The following is an 18,847-nucleotide window of genomic DNA, read 5'->3' as shown; positions in this document are numbered from 1 at the left end:
AATTGCTACGTTGTTAATCCGGCACTGTCTCAAACGGTACCTTCAAAAAATCGTTTACAGCTTTCAAAAAGGCGGCAACGCTCCTGTGATTCTCTGATGTTGCAAGAGAATGTGGGCGGCGGTGATCACTTAACATCTGGTGAACCGTACACTCGTTTGTCCTCCATAAAAAATCGGCCATATAAGCGTGCTTCGAATACCCTTGAATGTCCCTCAACTATCTCTCATGATAGTTAAAACAGTGCATACGTAAACACTGTATTGCGTGTTTTGCAAAACATAATTACTATCTTCAGCTCGGCTCGATACATAATGTCATTCGTGACTGTCGGTACTTTCGTTGTATAATCTAATATTGTTGATTACTTTTCTACTTAATTAAACATACGTAAGGGAATAATATATGTCGCACATAATTTCCTGTTACATAAGCAACCTGTTTTCTTGTTTCTTATATTACGTTGTTTCAAATCATTGGTGAATAATCCTAGGAGGCATATGTATCTTTTTTTTTATTCTTATTTATTCATATTAAAAAAAGAGTACAATGAAAACTTAAGGCTAAGATGCGCCACAGAAACCTGTGTAGGTTTATGTGTGGTGCAAATGCATCAATTCGCTCACAACTACTGTACTTAAGAAGTATTTATATCAATATTTTATTTTTATACATAAGAAGGTATACTGTTAAATAACAAAAGATGTAATAAAAATATAAAAAAAAAACTCATAAACATAAATATTAAGAACTGTTAACACCAGCCATTACATCCCCTCCCTCTTCTTAGTGTATACTGCATATTTTTAAATGAGTATTTACATGAATTTTTATTTTTGAGAATGATTGTGTATAGATCTTCAGGTAAGTTATTAAATATGTTAGGTAGCATGTATTCCCACGTCCTTTTGCCATACACATTAACATACCTAGGTAAAATATATCTGGTTTGATTAACCCCGGTCCGCAGTTTATCATGCCTAATTTTTTTTACTAACAATTTAATTTTATCATACTCTTCCAGAACTACCGCCATGTTTATTTTATCAATGAATCAGCCAAAGAAAGATATATTAGTCTTAGTGTATTATTTGGTACTTAGTGTATTTATGTTTAAGTATGTCTATTTTGGAACGCAGAGATCTAATCGCAGAATCTATATTGGCATAATACGTCATTCATTTTTCCCAAAAATGGATTTGTTGGGAATCCTTCTTGTGGTCAATCAAATTAAATTTGTAACCGAAATTTACGAATGATGTGGGACGCAAACCCGCAAACTCACGAGTTCCGGCCGAGCGCTCTGAGAAAACCGTTCGAGGGACGCATGGTTCGTAAATCTTGGTATGTCTTGTTCAACTCTCAGGTTGTCTATCAACTTACTACCTCTACCACTACTGCTTCGGAAACGAAAATGGAGCTCTGAGATAGATGTAAGTAACACAAAACACTTTTACCAGCGAAAGGGCTCAGTCAGAGCCTCCTCTATCTGAACCCTGTAAGGCGCAGCTGTAATACCTCCAAAGTGCAGCTGCAAACCATTAGCATACCTCCAAAGTGAGGACTTTGGAGGTATGCTAAGCTGCGCCTATCCTGCGGTCAAGAGGTGTTGTGCAAACAGTATTGTTGTTGGTTTGAATCTGTTATGAATCACATTGACAAGGGCAAGTGCGATGCTGCTCCGAGTTTGGGCTTAATCAATCCTCGAGCATCACTTATCTTGTAGGGTGGGGTGGTGTATCTTGCTCCTATCGTAACACTTTGTCATAAAATGAATCTCCCAGCATTATGTTATGCGTTCTTTTAATAATCTACATATTATATAAAGCTCAAAGACGGTGTTGGAAATTTTATTCCTCATCAATCACAATAGGTACAGACCCCCATAATTTATCGTTGGAAAGATCTTGATGACAAGGTTTCTAGGTTCTAAATATTTCCCATAGTTACATTAAATAGTTCACTAGAATGTGCCAACAATGGCCATTTTGAACAAATTGGTTTGTTTACATTGCAAGTCACCATTTTTTAGCTACCATTGCTTATGCTTAACCAGGCATGCATACACGGGTAGGAGGCACGCGAGGGATGAGCGGTTAGTCATTAGTAATTAGTATAAGTATTTACTAAAGACATAATCTTGTGCCAGGCTGTCATCAGCAGTTGCAAAAAATTTTTTAAACCTAAAACTTTTTAAAATTTCAAGATACAATGTCCGAACTGACATAGATAAACCAAGCGTATAGAATAACTGACAGCACGATAAAGCGTGATCAAATTTGATTTGTTAATGTGTCGTTAGCTAGAGCAACGTCTAGCTGGTTTAATATTAAATATAGTGATAATCATTATCAGGAACGAAGTCCATGGGTGGGTGACTGATTACCACTTTAACCTGTGCCTTTGCAAATATTTGTTTCAAATCTATCATTTAGTAATTTGGTAGTTAGCAGTAGAATAGAATTATAGATATACCAATGATAAATTTATTCAAAACTTTACTGACACGACATCTGCAAATAGTTAAATTATTTAAATTATACTCCGGACCATTTCTCATTTTGACTTAAAACAATTATTATCCAGTTATTTATAAATATGCCGTTGATACTGCGAAGTTCATATTTGGACAGAAGAGTAGCTGATAAAGCAAGCCACATACAAGCCCACGATAATGAATGTAGCAATGTGCTTGCACTGATTGTGTATAGGGTTGTCAGAAATAGTTATAATAATGTATCTCTTTATACTATTAGTATCTCCCAAAATGTATTTTTTTTAATTTCTCTTAGTATTCTTTCTCAGAGGTATGTTTTTTTTTTCTCAAAATTGATTCCTTTAGAATTCTTTTTGATGTCATTTCTAATAACTACTAGATACTACTACCGCTTCGGAAACAAATGGCGCTCTGAGAGAGAAGAAGCGGCGTAAGAAACTCTCCCAGCATTCTTTTTTTGCGCTCTTTTCAATAAAAATATACAATATTGAACAGTCATTTCTATCGCTATAAAATAATCACAATCTAGTCCCAGGCTGTCCGATCATTCAGATATTCAGCAGTGGAGTAATAGGATTTACGACAGAGCCTTTTTTTTATAAAACATTTAAATTTATTTATAGATAATGCCTGAACAGTGGCTGGGACTTTATAATAGAAGTGTATACATTTACCCTTAAAGCTATTATGTATCTTATGAAGCCTACTAGAATTAGTTACAATTATTGGGAACGCCACAATTTTTTTTTATATAAGAGGGGGCAAACGGGCAAGAGGCTGACGGGATTGGGAGTGGCGAGGCAACCGCCCATGGACATTCGCAATGTATCTCTTGACAGCAACAGGTGCCAAGAGATACGTTGCTGGCCTTTAAGGTGGGAGTATGCTCTTTTCTTGAAGGTCCCTAAGTCGTTTCAGTTCGGGAATACAGCATCCGGTAATTGATTCCACAATGTGGCTGTGCGAGGCAAGAAATTTCTTACATAACTCGCGGATTTAGAAATCCAGACGTCAACGTGATGTGGGTGGTATTTAGCACTTTGATGTAATGACTGATGGTGGAATTCGGCCGCCGGTATCAACCCAAACAGCTCCTCTGAGCACTCCCCGTGATAATTCGATAGAAGATGCAGAGAGAACTTCCATAATTATTCAAATATGATATGAGCCTTTTTTTGTGTATCAGAGGGGGCGAAAGGTCAAGAGGCTCACGCGATGGGAAGTAATAACATGCAACATCCGCAGATTACCGTCTCCCCTCTCTTTCATTCGCTTCGCTGTAGCGAATTGTGTACAATTCCCTTTCGTTTCATGGATATTTCTCGTCTATTTCGTAATATCTAGATGCGGCATAATGTGGAAGTATGTCAATGAGGGACAAGACGAGCGGGACGTTCAGCTGATGGTAATTAATACGCCCTGCCCATTACAATGCAATGCCGTTTAGGATTCTTGAAAAACCCAAAAATCCTGAGCCACACTTCAATTGCGCTCGTCACCTTGAGGCCTAAGATCTTAAGTCTAATTTGCCCAGTAATTTCACTACCTACGGTGATCCTCAGACCGAAACGCAAGAATGTTTTCACATTACTGCTTCACAGCAGAAAAAAGCGCTGTTGTGGTACCCATAATCTAGCCGGCATCCTGTGCAAAGGCGCCTCCCACTGGACTTCGCTATTCTTTTTATGCCCCGAGGAAGTACAGGGTAATATTAATTTTGTTAGATTCTCTCAGTGTAGCCGTTTGTTTAGAGCAACTGCGCCAGGTATTCGTACAGAAGACCTAATTATTTATAATAACTATACTGTATATAAAACACACAGCCCTGTTGAGGATGTTCCGATATCATTCCATGCTTACATTAATTATTTAAAATGTTTTTGCATTGTGTTTAAAGATAACTTTTGCCAATATTATATTATATTATTACATGTAATATTTTTTTAAACTGCTCAAGATGAATCTGAAAAATTTGACTACCCAAAATTGTATTCATAGATTACAGAATACACGTGTACTTGATTTTCAAAATCAAATTCGATAGATTCGATTCTTAGGATAGAGTTTCACGAATGAACTACTCTTACGTCGATTAGTACCGGATTGACGGGTAAGTATCTTGTTATTAGGGTTCCCGTTGTATGTTAGGCAACGCATGACAACAGGCTAGGTTTATTACTTTATTTACTTTTGTGCGTGGCGGCAAGCTACGTCTTACGCTCGCGATACGTATGTCACTTTGTTTTAGTGTGTGTCGCCGTAAATATAGGTTAACAGTTTGCCGCTATTCTTTCGACGTTTTACCAGCTGTCACAGTCTATCTAGATGTATAAATGATCTGAGAGTTAGATATAATTGAAATTTTATGTGTGTGTATTGCCGCCATAAGAACAAATAAATAGAAACCAAGATGATAACGGTCACATAGAGCATAACGCATCGACCAGCCATCCCCTCCTTCGACCATATTTTAGAGACTGGAACGACCCGCCCCACGTTGCCGCCTCAAGCAGTGACATTTAAGCGAGCATGATGAAGCCTGCCACGACAACTCTACCAAATAGCAAAAAAGGGTGTTCATCTATATATACTCAAATATCAAATGCCTTTACTAACAATTAGACCATTTTCAAAGAATCTGTAATAGTAGAAGTACAGAATTTTTATTCACCTAGAAACTTCTAGGTAACTGCCTCTCTTTCTATCGCGTGACTCTTATATTAGGGTTGTTTTCTTTACCTAAACCTAGATGTGGTCACCCCATAAAAATAGCTTAGTTTTTTCTATAAAATAATTAGGTATGTGATCATAATTTTAAATCAACATTCTTTCGTTGTCAAACCAACATTAGTTCAAGATAGACCCCACCATCTGGATGTGTGTCGGTCCTCCACAGTGCGGTTTTCAAGGTGCTTTTTTCCACGTACTACAAAGCTGTGGAATGAGCTTCCTTATGCGGTGTTTCCGGGACGATACGATATGGGTACCTTCAAAAAAAGCGCGTACACCTTCCTTAAAGGCCGGCAACGCTCTTGTGATTCCTCTGGTGTTGCAAGAGAATGTGGGCGGCGGTGATCACTTAACACCAGGTGATCCGTACGCTCGTTTGTCCTCCTATTCCATAAAAAAAAATTGTTTGTGTTGGAAGACCACGACATCGTTAACATATGTTTATAAAATTATATAACAAATTGCCTGGGGACTTGAAAGTACTGTCAAATAAAATGTTTATACCAATACTCTTCAAATGGCTGGTTGAAAATAATTTTTAGTGTATTAATGAATATTTGAATAAACCACAATATGTCAAAAAACAACACACCCATTGAATACGTACATAACTCTATATATAACTTGGTATACAAATCAAGAACACAATTCGCACAGACAAACTAGCCAGAAGATAAGATACATAATAGCTTTAAGGGTAAATGTATACACTTCTATAATAAAGTCCCAGCCACTGTTCAGGCATTATCTATAAATAAATTTAAATGTTTTATTAGAAAATGGCTCGGTCGTATCTAAATGATCGGACGGCCTGGGACTAGATTGTAATTATTTTATTGCGATAGAAATGACTGTACAATATTGTATATTTTTATTGAAAAGAGCGCAAAAAAAGAATGCTGGGAGAGTTTCTTGCGCCGCTTCTTCTCTCTCAGAGCGCCATTTGTTTCCGAAGCGGTAGTAGTATCTAGTAGTTATTAGAAATGACACCAAAAAGAATTCTAAAGGAATCAATTTTGAGAAAATAAATGCCGTTTATGCCAGAAGAATTAACATGACCCGGAAAAAATTTGGAGTTAATAAATCTATACTTTCAATTATATGAATATTTAAATAAGTGTTAAGTTTTTGCATTTAATTTAAGCTGGATAGAGGACACATTGTAATATTTAAGATCTGGACATACCTACCCTATTCCAGAGTAAAATAAATAATTTCATTTCATATCTAGTTCATTTTTCCTTCAAAAATAGGAACTATATAAATAGGTAGGTACATACGACCTTGAACAGAACCACGATGCGAGCTAGACTTTCACACGCCTTCCTCTTAGGTATTAAAGAAACAATAACAAATAAATTTTTACGGTGGGCTCTTGGTCTAAGTAAGAAAAACGTAACAAACCATTGAACTTACTCAGTATAGGTAATAAATAGGTAGCTATCATAAATGGTAATTTCATGATTATAATGATCGTTTTAAATTGGATTGTTTCAGCGTCTTTAGGAAGCTTAATAAAGTCTCTACTGGCTGGCCTACTATGTAGAGGCCGCCGCACGTACGTACGATTTCGATACCTACACAGGTAGTGAGGCAGGCCTGCCATTTTGTTTAAATTTAAGTACATATTATATTATTTATTTTATTTTTTTTCATATTCCACATAAACACACCTTCGTAGGCAGCTAAATACTGTATGATTATTAATATTTTTATTCAAAATATGATATAACTCATTGTAAGTCAAAAACTACCACCCATTCGAATAGCTATGCTCCAGACCTGAGTAGGACGGACGCAAGAAACTCAATGGGCTTCTTGTTTTCATAAATATATAATGTAATATCGTATAATAACACTTATTATTTAAAAGCCTGAGGGAGGTTGCTTTTGCTCCATTCCCAATCTGTGGTATCATAACTGTAATGTGTTTTTTGTAATGTGTAATTTTATTTAATTAACTGATATATGTGATACAAAATGTTAAAACCAAGTATTCTCCATGGTCTGTGAATGGCAAAAACGGTAGGTTCAGCAGTGTAGTTCTGTTACCATTGGTATACGTCTGCTAACTTGGCCATCTCCCTGTTCAGAGCTACACGCAGCAGCCAAGGCTACGGTGACGTTGGCTGAGCAGCGCTTCGTGAGCAAGCACGAGGAGTGGCAGTTTGACAGCAACTGGCAGGAGGTTCTGAACCATGCCATCATTAAGGTGAGTAGGTCATCGAATATGGCACATACTGTTAGCAGATGGCAGAAGTAACTGGAGTTTAACATATTTTCATGGCTTCAATCCCTTCCGAGTTTTTCAAACCTGAGCCCATTTCAGCACAAAACTGCAAATCTCAGTAGACGAGTAGACGATGTAGTTTCATAGGGAAACAAGTAGCCGACATCTTATGCAAGGGAGCATCCAATTAGTTAAATTTCATTCAAAGCTCTCAAGCCTACATATCTGATAAAGGGCGAAATATAAAAAATATTATTAACTTAGAGTTTCAAACCTTACTCGCTACATTTCATTAAATTACTTCTCCGTCACATGATAACCGTCTGTTCTCATATTCAATAATAATCACAACCACTCTATCAAAACATTGCACAGGTTATGGACGCCGAGAAGAGAAAGGCAGAGAGCGGGCGCGATCACCAGAAGAAGGCGGCTGGTTATATCGCCGCGGAAAGAAAGGTAACCTATTAATAATGACTCAGACCTATATACAGTGGCCTGCAAAAGTAAGTATCACACTTTTCAACTTAAATTTTTTTCTTAACTATAGAAGGTAGAGATTTAAGATTAAAAACGTTTTGTTGCAAATTTTATAAAATCTAATTCTTAGAAACTTAAATTATACATTAGTAACATTTTAACTAAAAAAGACAAAACAATGAAAATAAACATTTTTAGTTTAGTGTAAAAAAATTCAACTAAAATGTTTTACATGTTATTTAATTTTTAAAAACTGGTATTGCCTCCTCGAGCTCTGATTACAGCTTCGAGCCGGTTTGGCATACTGAACACTAGGTTTCGGAGCCGATGTTGGGGAATATTCTCCCATTCTTCTACCAGGGCCTGCTTTAGTGCCCTGAGGGTAGCAGCAGGTGGTGGTCTGTGATTTCTGACTAGCCTCCCAAGCTCATCCCAGGCGTGTTCAATCGGGTTGAGATCAGGACTTCTTGATGGCCAAGCCATCACGCTGATACCGACCTCCTGAATATACTCTTGTACGATATGAGCCGTGTGTGGCCGGGCTTTATCATGCATCAGCATCGATCCATCACCCATATTTGCTAAATACGGCCCTGCATACTCATTGAGAATCTCTTGAGCATATCTTTGCCCAGTGAGGGTGCCATTTTCTGTGGCTACTAGCTCTGTGCGACCTTCTCGATTCTCGGTCTCGATTCTCCCTTTACCTTCCATCAGAAGTGTAAAGGGAGAATCGAGACTCATCTGCAAACAAAATTCTTGACCATTCTTCTTCATCCCACTGCATGTGTTCACGGGCGTATCGCAGTCTCGCTACTCGATGCTGTCTCTCGAGTTTTGGGCCACTCGCTGGTCTTCGGGGTTTCAAATTTGCTTCAGCAAGTCTTCTTCTCACTGTACTGTCACTAATGCAGTCCCTCCGGGTCTGAAGTAGCTGTTGCTGGACTTCAACTGCATTTTGGTGGCGATTTCTTAACACAGTGGAAATAATATAACGATCTTTTCGGGCACTGGTACACCTGGGTCTGCCATTACAAGGTCTCCTCAGATGGTGTCCAGTCTCTTCGTACCTTTGTGCCTAGTTCCAGAAAAGCCATGATCCTAGCACATTCTTCAACTGAAAGAGGCATGATAAATAAATGTTATGTGCTTTTTAGCACAAATTTTTAAAACAAGACCCATCGATCTTGACAGAAATTTAAAACAGAAAGAAAAATGTGAATGGTAAAATTGTAATTCGGAAACGTCCACTTTGAAAAAGGAATGATTTGTTTTTGAAGTTTTTTTTTCAGCCAATTCTTAAAAGAAGGTTACCGGCTATAAAGTTTTTATGTACAAAATTAAATTCTCTTTGGAGCCCTTTGTATTTCGAAAGTATATCTTGTGAACGTTATCCCAATTTTAAAAGTGTGATACTTACTTTTGAAGGCCAGTGTAGTAATAATATTAAAACTTCTGCCACGCATGGATGTAACAATAATTTATTTACGTGTACCATTTGGATGCAATGTGAATGAAGACTTCTGAAATTGTCATGATAAATCCGGGCCTAAACAACTTACCTTAATATATTATTTACTAATATAAGTAATTAATTTGGTTAGGTAAAATGCTTTAATTTCTTTAAAATTTTGTTATTTCATGGTGAGGTGGTGAATTGTGATCAATAAATTTTAATTTAGTTTAATAGAAGATTTGAGAATCAAATATGTATTTAATATATAAATATGATGTTCCAGGTGACACAGCTTGAAGATAATCTCAAACGAACTATAATGAAGTCACGTCCATACTTCGAAGAGAAGAAACTATGTGACGAACAGCTGCAAACACAAAATGAAAAGATTGCGAAACTGCATCGACTCATAGCGGACGCTAAGTTTCGCTACGCAAGTTCACTGAAGGCTCTGGAAGAAATCTCCGAAGAAATACACCGACGCAGAGGAGAATATCCTCCAGGGAAGGACACTGTTCCAGTGGGACCCAGAGAGCCAGGTGTCGGTGCTGAAAAGGACCCAGTGCATGACGAGCAGGATCTTGAAAATGATGAGAATTTAAAGATGCAGGAGCTAAGAATGCGCGTCAGAGAACTCGCGTTGAAACCGATAGACCGAGCCGTGGAGACAGACGAAGTGTGGGCCCAGGAGCTTAATGAGACCATCAACAAGCTGGACCAGTTACTGATGATGAAAGAAAGCAACCAGCAGAAGAAGTCCAAATTCACAGTAAACTCACCGCAAAGCGCACCCACAACAAGCACAACCACAGCTAAAACCCAACCTCCAAGTGATTGGAAACCAAACAGCAATCTATCAAGATTAAGGTCCCTGAGTCGGGAAGTAGTCTACGAAGAAAATCACCCCATAAGTGCAGCTGACAAATGTAAGAGTATGGTGTCATTGGACGTGCTAGCTCTGGCACGAGACGCGTCCATATTAGACAGGGAGTCGTATTTGAAAGCTGTGATCGAAGACAAGTCACCGAGTGGTACATATACCGAGAGTAACTCGGAAAGGAACGATAGCCCTGATGATATATTGATGGTGGAATGTGACTCCAGTGACTCAACCCAGAATCCAGTGATTCGGATGACCAGCTCCACCGTTACGGATAGCGATAATAGTTAATTTTAATAATTGTTCTTTAACCTGAGGTACACTAGGCGCTTGAATTGTCGACTCTTGTAGTAAAGGTATATGTTTAAGTCCTCAAAATATTATTAAGAAAATATTATAATAGTTAGTTTTTATTTTTTTTTACATATACAACAGTGTGTTTATACCAGCCTTACAATAAAATATCTTAGAAGAGTTTAAAATTATACAGTAATAATTTAAGAAAATATTTGATTTTGACATGACAATATATTGCGTGTCTCAAGCGTCTATTGTACGTCCCAGAAGCTCATTTAAAAGTAATTTTTAAAAAATCTGTAAGAAATACTCGTCACATTTTACAATTAATATGCACTTCGAATATTTGTATCACTAAATTAGATAAATTCATTATTATGATTGGTGTGTGATTTAAAGAAACGAGATAAGATCTCGAGTATCAGAATCCAGGATTCGATTGGATTGGGTGAATCAATATATTATTATATAATATAAATTATAAATATATATTTATGTCATTTTAATTTTATTTAAAAATATATTTGTATGAAATGCAATACTTGAAGGGAGCATACAAAAACAGTTTCACGTTGTTAACATTCATTGTTGTCGTAAGCTAAACAGGCGCTTAATAGTATTTTGCAGGTATTCGCAAAATTAAAGTGAGTTTGTAGAAAAATATGGATGTGAAGACGCGAGATGTGTGTGCAAGTGAGACAGATGACATAATAAACAAATAGACTCCCAATCGCCTATTCAAAGAACATCAAAATACATCCGAGCGGCATTGTATTCATTAACTTATATTTACAAAACATTCATTCCAATTAAAACCTTATTTCGTGGCAGTTATGGTCAAAGTTTAGTTGTTTTAGCAAAATGATTAAAAACTCCTAGTTAATTTAAAAGGGCTCCTGAAATACAACACTCCATCCATTGGATATGCTGTTATTTGGATAGTTTTTGCTTAACGCTTTGTCATTGCGTGGGGTTGTATTCAAAGCACGGTCGACACACTACTGAACGAAAACGCTGCTCAATAGACGCGTAGGCGACAGAGTTTTACTTCAGACAATTTTGAGCGTGATTGTGAGTCTAGTTGTTTGTTGTACGTCAATGCTGAAAACACCAGTATTACTGATTTCGTCACTAATTGACATAAAAGAGGTGACAGAAGCCATAACAGTATAAGAATACTCGAGTTGAACCATTTTCTAAATTTGTCATTCTGCAGACAAAAATGTACTGTTGTTTAATGTTTTAAATTATTATAACATTTGAATGGAGTGCGACTTGAGCGGAATATTATCGCGGTACGCTATCGTGTTATCTACGACTCAGACCATATTGTCGTTCTTTAACCATGTGATTTCTCTATAATTAAAATATTATGAATTTATTTAGAGGACTGTAAGACGTGTTCTAAGACGTTTGTAAAACGGCTGAACTCAGGGTATGACCGATATTTATAAATTGCTATGTATTTGGTTTTAATTGTTCGTGTTATTTACATATACAGCATGACTGGTGACACACTAACGGTACTCAAAGATGTGATATTTTAGGGGATACGCTAATGGTGTGTACGTAACTGGGTAGGCGGGCACGGACCTGTCGGCGCTTGCGCTCAATTAGCGAAAGAGTCGCGCATTCAGCGATGATGTATGTGTCTACAATTTATTTATAGAGAATCAAGTACCGCGTACTGTCTTTAAATATCGTTTTGTGTTTCACTAGTCATGCTGTATACTTAAATATAAGACTTGTGATTCACAAGATCAATGTATCGACATCGGCCGGCCGACAGTTTTCTTTGCGTAGTACTGTTAATTTATATTATTTCGTGTTGTGCTAGGATATATTTAGATAATTAGATTATTACTATCTACAAACTTCTAGAACTGCCATTTAAAATATTACACTGCATACTACTTAAAATATTTTTTTTTGATTTTAATAAATATCATGTCTGGCTGAATCTTGTATTATATTCAACAGCTTTAGACAAGCCAAGATTTCTACGGAGAACACTTCATGTGTCATGGTGAAAAAATATAAATCCAGAAACGCAATTGTTGTGAATCTATTTTGTATTTTAAATAGTTAATACCGATCAGAAATTACATTTCCGTTTTGTCTGCTAACATAGCCGATATTTTTTTTGTAAATCTATTTAATCTTTACTTGTTGAAATACAGAGAAGCTTAAACGAAAATAAGATATGTATTTATATTGTTTACGCGTTTAACAAAAGGATTGGATTCGAATCTAATGGTTTACATGAAAAAACCAAAATTTTGTATGTATGTTATAACTAATATTAAACACCCAGGTATTAAAATTTTCCCAATGACTTATTCATATTACTGTACCTTTTACCTTTGTGGTAATGCTAAATCTAAATAAATATATTAAATTCAATTTATGTTTTTCTATATTATAACAGTTAATGGTTTTTGTAACCAGTTGGAGGCTTCTTTGCACCGGATGCCGGCTAGATTATGGGTACCACAACGGCATCTATTCGTGCCGTGAAACAGTAATGTGTAAACATTACTGTGTTTCGGTCTGAAGGGCGTCGTAACTTGACGTTACCTTGAAACATATCATGTGTGTCAAGGTCTCGAGCACAGAAATTGAAGTGCCGCTCAGAATAAATAAAACAATGTTTTATATCAGAGAGCTGATAATATTAGTAAATTTTATATTTGAATATTGAATATTTTAACAGACCTGTTCATAGACAACCTTTTTAAATTTACTATCAAACGATTTCAAATAGCTTTCAATTTCATATTTGAAATGTGTTTTCTAAAATTATAATAATTTGTTTTTACATTTCTGGTAGGTGTCGTAATCACTCTCATTCTTAGGGCAAGTACGATTGTTACTAGGGTGTAGATCCTCGACTTCGTCTCTTGCCTACGAATTTCACCCTCGTTCTAACAACGTACGTGTTGAGGTTTTTCGATCAAAGAGTACTTAATCTACCTCTTCAATATTTAGCTAGTAATAAGTAGTAGTAAAACACACTAACCAATATTCGCAATATATTAAATTTTTTTGATGATTTGTATAATTTTTTCCTTTTTATATTATAAAATCCGGTGTATGTTTTTGAGTAATTAACATAAAGAACATTTTTATAAACACCTTTAATTAAACACCAACGGTCACTTAGTCCACAAAGAAGATGAACCTAAATCTAATAATATAACAATTTATGAAGAGTAGACGAAATTTGAGAAAGGCACATTTCAATAAAATATTCATAGTAGCATACATTGACTTAATGACATAATTTTAAATTAATTGTATCTTTACAAAATTATCATAAGTTTAACGTATCCAGCGAAGATTTTATGTAGATAGTATCTATAACTTAGATAATTTATACGCCTAGAGCCTCTTGCTGTTAATCAACGCATGAAAACAGGCCAGATTTATAACTTTAGTGTGCATGGCAGCTGTTTCTACACTCGCCATACGTACCTTACAGTAATATACAAACAAGATGATCGCTTACAATATAGTTTCCGTGCGTTACTGAAAATAGAAGCTAACAGTTGGCCGCTATATTTTCGATGTCACACAGTTTAGACGCATAAATTATCCAAGATATTAAATATGTAAAAGAATTCTATTATAAAATTAACGGTACTATAAAACAATATACATACAAAAAAAAATCTAAGACACTTCGAATATAGCGATAATTGATGAAAATAAATAATCATAAATTCACAAATGTAACAATATATCCCCTTATTCATAATGGTCCGCTAACTTTAAGCCGCTAAGGAGTGTTTTTTCTCATTCCGACTTAGGTCAATAGAAGAAGACAGAGTGAGAATTAGCAATGCTTTAAGTTAGCAGACTATTATGAATGAGGGGGATAGACTTTAACATAATATACGTGCGCCAATAAAGTCTCCATTACCACGTAGTCGTCATATTTAATGCATCAACCAATTTATCGAGGAATCACAGGAGAGTTGCCGGAGTTTAAGGAAGGTGCAGTAGCTTTTTTTGAAGGAACCTATGTCGCATGGTCCCGGAGACACACAAGGGGAATCTTTATCCACATCTTTGTAGTAGCGATTTGTTTGAATTGCGATGCAGCGAGTTATTATATTATAGCGAGTAATCTCTGGATCTACTGAACCAATTTTGAAAGTTCTGTTACCAACAGAAAGCCACATTATTTGTGAGTGTAAAGGCTATCAAACCCGAAAAATCAAAATACTTTTACGTGGTAGCCTTTTTTTTATGGAATAGGAGGACAAACGAGCGTACCGGTCACCTGTTGTTAAGTGATCACCGCCGCCCACAATCTCTTGCAACACCAGAGGAATCACAGGACCGTTGCCGGCCTGATTTGAAGTCAGAGAAAAAACGCTCAACTGAAAATGTTTCTTACGAACGCTGTCTTAACAATGAGAGAATCTATCTCTGTTTTGATATGGTTCCATTGTTACCAACGTAGACGTAATAAGGGTAAGAGGCAGCCCATAATAAGATGTATAAAATGATATTATATAATTCAAATATAAACATAGCCAATAAGATTGAGACGTATAATATACCAGTCAGTTTATTTTTGTCCACGCTAGATTACGGTAAATGTCGATTAATGCTCTCAATACATTTTTGATAATGTTCTGTATGTTCATAAGCACATTGAGGAATTTTCTAGAAACTGTGACATTCATAATGTTAGCACGACAAATAAACTCGCTATGCCTATTACTGTCGAGTTAGTATTTTGTTGGGCGAGGTATGTGCTACAATATGATCCCAGAAAATGTACAAAACAAATGTGTTACGAAATTAAAAAAAAATGTTAAAAAACGTTTGTGTGGGAAAAGGTTACTATAGCATAAACGATTTTCTTCATGACACCACGGACTGGGAATAAAGCGAACACCCTCAGGCTCTTCAATTATAAATGTTTAATGTACGATAGCACATTGTAATCCATATTTTTATATATATAACAAAAAAGACCGCTGACTTTCTTGCACCCATTCATCTTAGGTCTGAGACAGTCTCTTTTGATTGGGTGGTAGTTTTTGACGTTCAATAAGTGATTTTGAATCCTATTTTGAATAAAAATATTTGAATTTGAATGCAAAAAACTAGAAAAATATTAATATAAGCCGAAGTTAGACTGTGATTTAATATGGTCTGGTGAATGAGACAGTGTTGACAGGAACAATAATAATTAAGGATAAATCATTAATATATTCCTAATGCGTCCATTTGCTTGCAATGTAAGATGGTGGTGTGACCGTGTGATTCAGAAGATTACTCGCTGACTTCATGTTGTACCTACATATTTTTATACACAGTTATTTTAAAATTACTACGCAAAACTTGTTAATCAGTAACCATTACCAAATACATTTATGACATAAAATAAATAAATACAAAAATCATAGACAAATTTCGTACAATTCACAGTCTCTAAATCGTTTCTTCCTCAACCCGCGCTAATCACTCCCCGTTGATATGTATGATTATAATAAATATAGTTATGACAAACTGACGGCATATTTAATATCTTTTTTGGTAATTAAAAAGTGGTGTTTAATAAATCTGCATAATATTTTATTACATCATACAATTAGCATTTAAATAAATGCAATGAACATTAGGTTATTTACGCGTTTGAAGTTTAACTTCTTATTGCGTGTTTTAAAAATAATTACTTAAATACATATATGAAAATAATTCAAAAATGGATAAAAGCAATAAGATTCCTCATCTTCAACGTAAAATGAATCATTATTATTAATTATAAACTAATTTATTAATAATGAATAATAATTAAAATTATTAATGAGTTATTATTCAATATTTTTATTAAATTACTCATCACATAGATAATCTTTGATTATATATATTTAATTATGGCATAAAATTTTACTAAATAACATTGAAATCATAATATTAGTACTAATTAATTACATTAATATGTTTACTGACACAATATGCTAAATATTTATAGTGAACTTTGTATCCCGTACTGACCAAACACAATTATAACAACAAAATACTTTTCACAAAAGAAGTCAATATGGTGGCAGTTTTTTGTATATTATCTATTTACATATATTTCATAGATAATATTTTAACATTAAAACCAAGTTAAAGCGGGGTTTTCACTGTCCGAATCCGAGTACTCGGATGATAACATGTCATCCGAAGTAGTCCTAAATTAATGAACGGATTTTAATGGGGATTACTTCACGGAATGCAGTTTAGTCCAACTTGAGAGACATGATAGTTTTTATGAGTAAACCAGAATTCGAGCGTACTGGGATAGTGAAAACCCTGCTTTACGCATGGGTTCCTCCTGACTTCTTTTATTAAAAGTAGTTCTTCAATTTTACTAATGTCACCAAAACATCTACTTATAAAATATAACATGAAATATATAGGTATATTATAATTATTAAACATTATTTATAATAATCATTATAAATAAATAAACATTAAGATTGAAATAATGTGGCGTGCGCACCAATAATTTACTCTAATATAATCATTATAATAATTATTCAGTTAACTGGCAACAGACAGTAAAAAAGTGCTTGCAAATATGATTTATTATTAAAGTATTTTTTTCCAATGATTTCACACAAAACAATCTGTTCAGTTTAAAAAAAAACATTTATATTTAAATAGATGATGATATTTGAGTAATATATTTATCTATTAAATTACCCGCACGCCCCTGCATATTAAAAAAAAACTAACAATCCTTGTTATTTGGATCGGTAAGGAACTGTTCTAAGATTCGTATAAGAGGATTTATTACTGTATCGAGATGGCCACCTGTACATAAGTGTTCCACCTAGACCGATGTAATAATTTCCAAAAGAGGCCATCCATAAATAACTCTTCAAGGAAGTGTGACAAGATTAGGTCATACGTAAGCTTCGTGACGAAGGTTATAAAATTATTCTAAATATTAAGCTAATTATATTGTTATACTGTCAAGTTCTGGATTTTAAATTGAAACTGCTGTTGTAATTTATTCGGATCGGTGTGTTAAATTACCAAATATGTGACGTCACACTAAGGTCTGCGACAAAAATGGGGAGACCGTCAAAAATCGTACATTTCGTACTCTATGGATGGCCCCTAATGGACAAACATAATAGCTAATTTTTTCAAATGGTTAGCGTCCATTACAAAAATTATGATATTATAACTAGTTCTTAAAGGAAAAATAAAAAAAATCATCAAAAAATATAGATCGTTTAAAATGTCAAGGAATGGCAGACAGCCGAGTGTTTTGGTTTCATTACACTACGCCATAGGGAATCATTGCAATATTTATTTGAACGTGGCAACCTGACATCTTTCAATGTTGAACAACAAGTTGCAACACAGAAGCTCGACCAATCAGATAAGAGATATACGACGCCATGTTGGATTAGATTTAAAATTCGACATACAATTAATATAAGCTTAAACTAAATTGCTACTTATAATAAATAACATTTTATCTGTTAAATTAAATTCTGAAGAATTTTTTTTTTTTTAATTAGATTAGTGATGATTCCCAGGGCGATATAGAACTATCATTTGAGTATAATTATAGTTTAGAAGGAACAACGTCGCGCCACCACCGTGCTCTCTCGAACACGCCCGGATGGCTGAAGAATGCCTTTTGCAGATTCTGGTACAGCTGGAAAATAATGTTGCCATGTCAGAATTAATACACACAACAAAACAATTCGGCAATTAAAAGATCGGCAGCGATCCTGCAGTTATTTAGCATTGATTAATGAACATTTAGGTGACTCGCAAAATTCGCAAATAATTTCATTACATGAAAAAGTAGTCTTATTAATAATTGTTATTTTTTAACTTATAATTAATACCTTCAATAGATTTCAAAACTATACAACTAAATAAATGTTAGTTTCATTTAATAGGCTATATAAAACATGGTATGTCTTATTAATAAACGCGATGTAAAGTTACTCCAAGTTTGAAATTATTTCTCCCTGTCATTTAATTCTGTAGATTTAACTTTACTTCGCGTTTATTACTAACGCAGGGTGTGTTATTGTCATTATTCTTTCCACACCACCGCACACCAAGACCCAAGTTTAAGAAATGTGAATCGAAGACTTCACGAGCACTTAAAGTAGTACATATATATTTTTAGCCCTTTAAGTTTAAAACGGCGAAAAACTGATAACTTACTAACTAATAGATAGATACAAAAATGGACTGATATAGTACTTTACGCCTTTTATTTATCTGCAACATACAATAAG

General features: G+C 35.0%; 2 protein-coding genes across 4 annotated transcripts in view; one reads left to right on the top strand and one right to left on the bottom strand.

The window, feature by feature from the left end:
* The window catches only part of LOC126974944 (SH3 domain-binding protein 5 homolog), a 31,655-nt gene extending 18,684 nt beyond the window's left edge, over positions 1-12,971 (top strand). For both annotated transcript variants that reach the window (XM_050822698.1, XM_050822697.1), the window contains 3 exons: positions 7,319-7,437; positions 7,831-7,914; positions 9,675-12,971. In XM_050822698.1, the coding sequence (XP_050678655.1) occupies positions 7,319-7,437; positions 7,831-7,914; positions 9,675-10,562 (1,091 nt within the window). In that variant the 3' untranslated portion in view covers positions 10,563-12,971. The remainder of the gene's footprint in view (positions 1-7,318; positions 7,438-7,830; positions 7,915-9,674) is intronic.
* Positions 12,972-13,690: 719 nt separating this feature from the next.
* Positions 13,691-18,847, bottom strand: part of LOC126974926 (peroxisomal acyl-coenzyme A oxidase 3-like) — a 36,431-nt gene continuing 31,274 nt past the window's right edge. For both annotated transcript variants that reach the window (XM_050822670.1, XM_050822671.1), the window contains one exon: positions 13,691-18,249. In XM_050822670.1, the coding sequence (XP_050678627.1) occupies positions 18,157-18,249 (93 nt within the window). In that variant the 3' untranslated portion in view covers positions 13,691-18,156. The remainder of the gene's footprint in view (positions 18,250-18,847) is intronic.

This window comes from Leptidea sinapis, chromosome 34 (assembly GCF_905404315.1).
Source record: "Leptidea sinapis chromosome 34, ilLepSina1.1, whole genome shotgun sequence".
In the NCBI taxonomy this organism is placed as follows: Eukaryota; Metazoa; Arthropoda; class Insecta; order Lepidoptera; family Pieridae; genus Leptidea; species Leptidea sinapis.
Note: the sequence above shows the minus strand (reverse complement) of the source record. Positions and strands in the feature narration are given on the sequence as shown.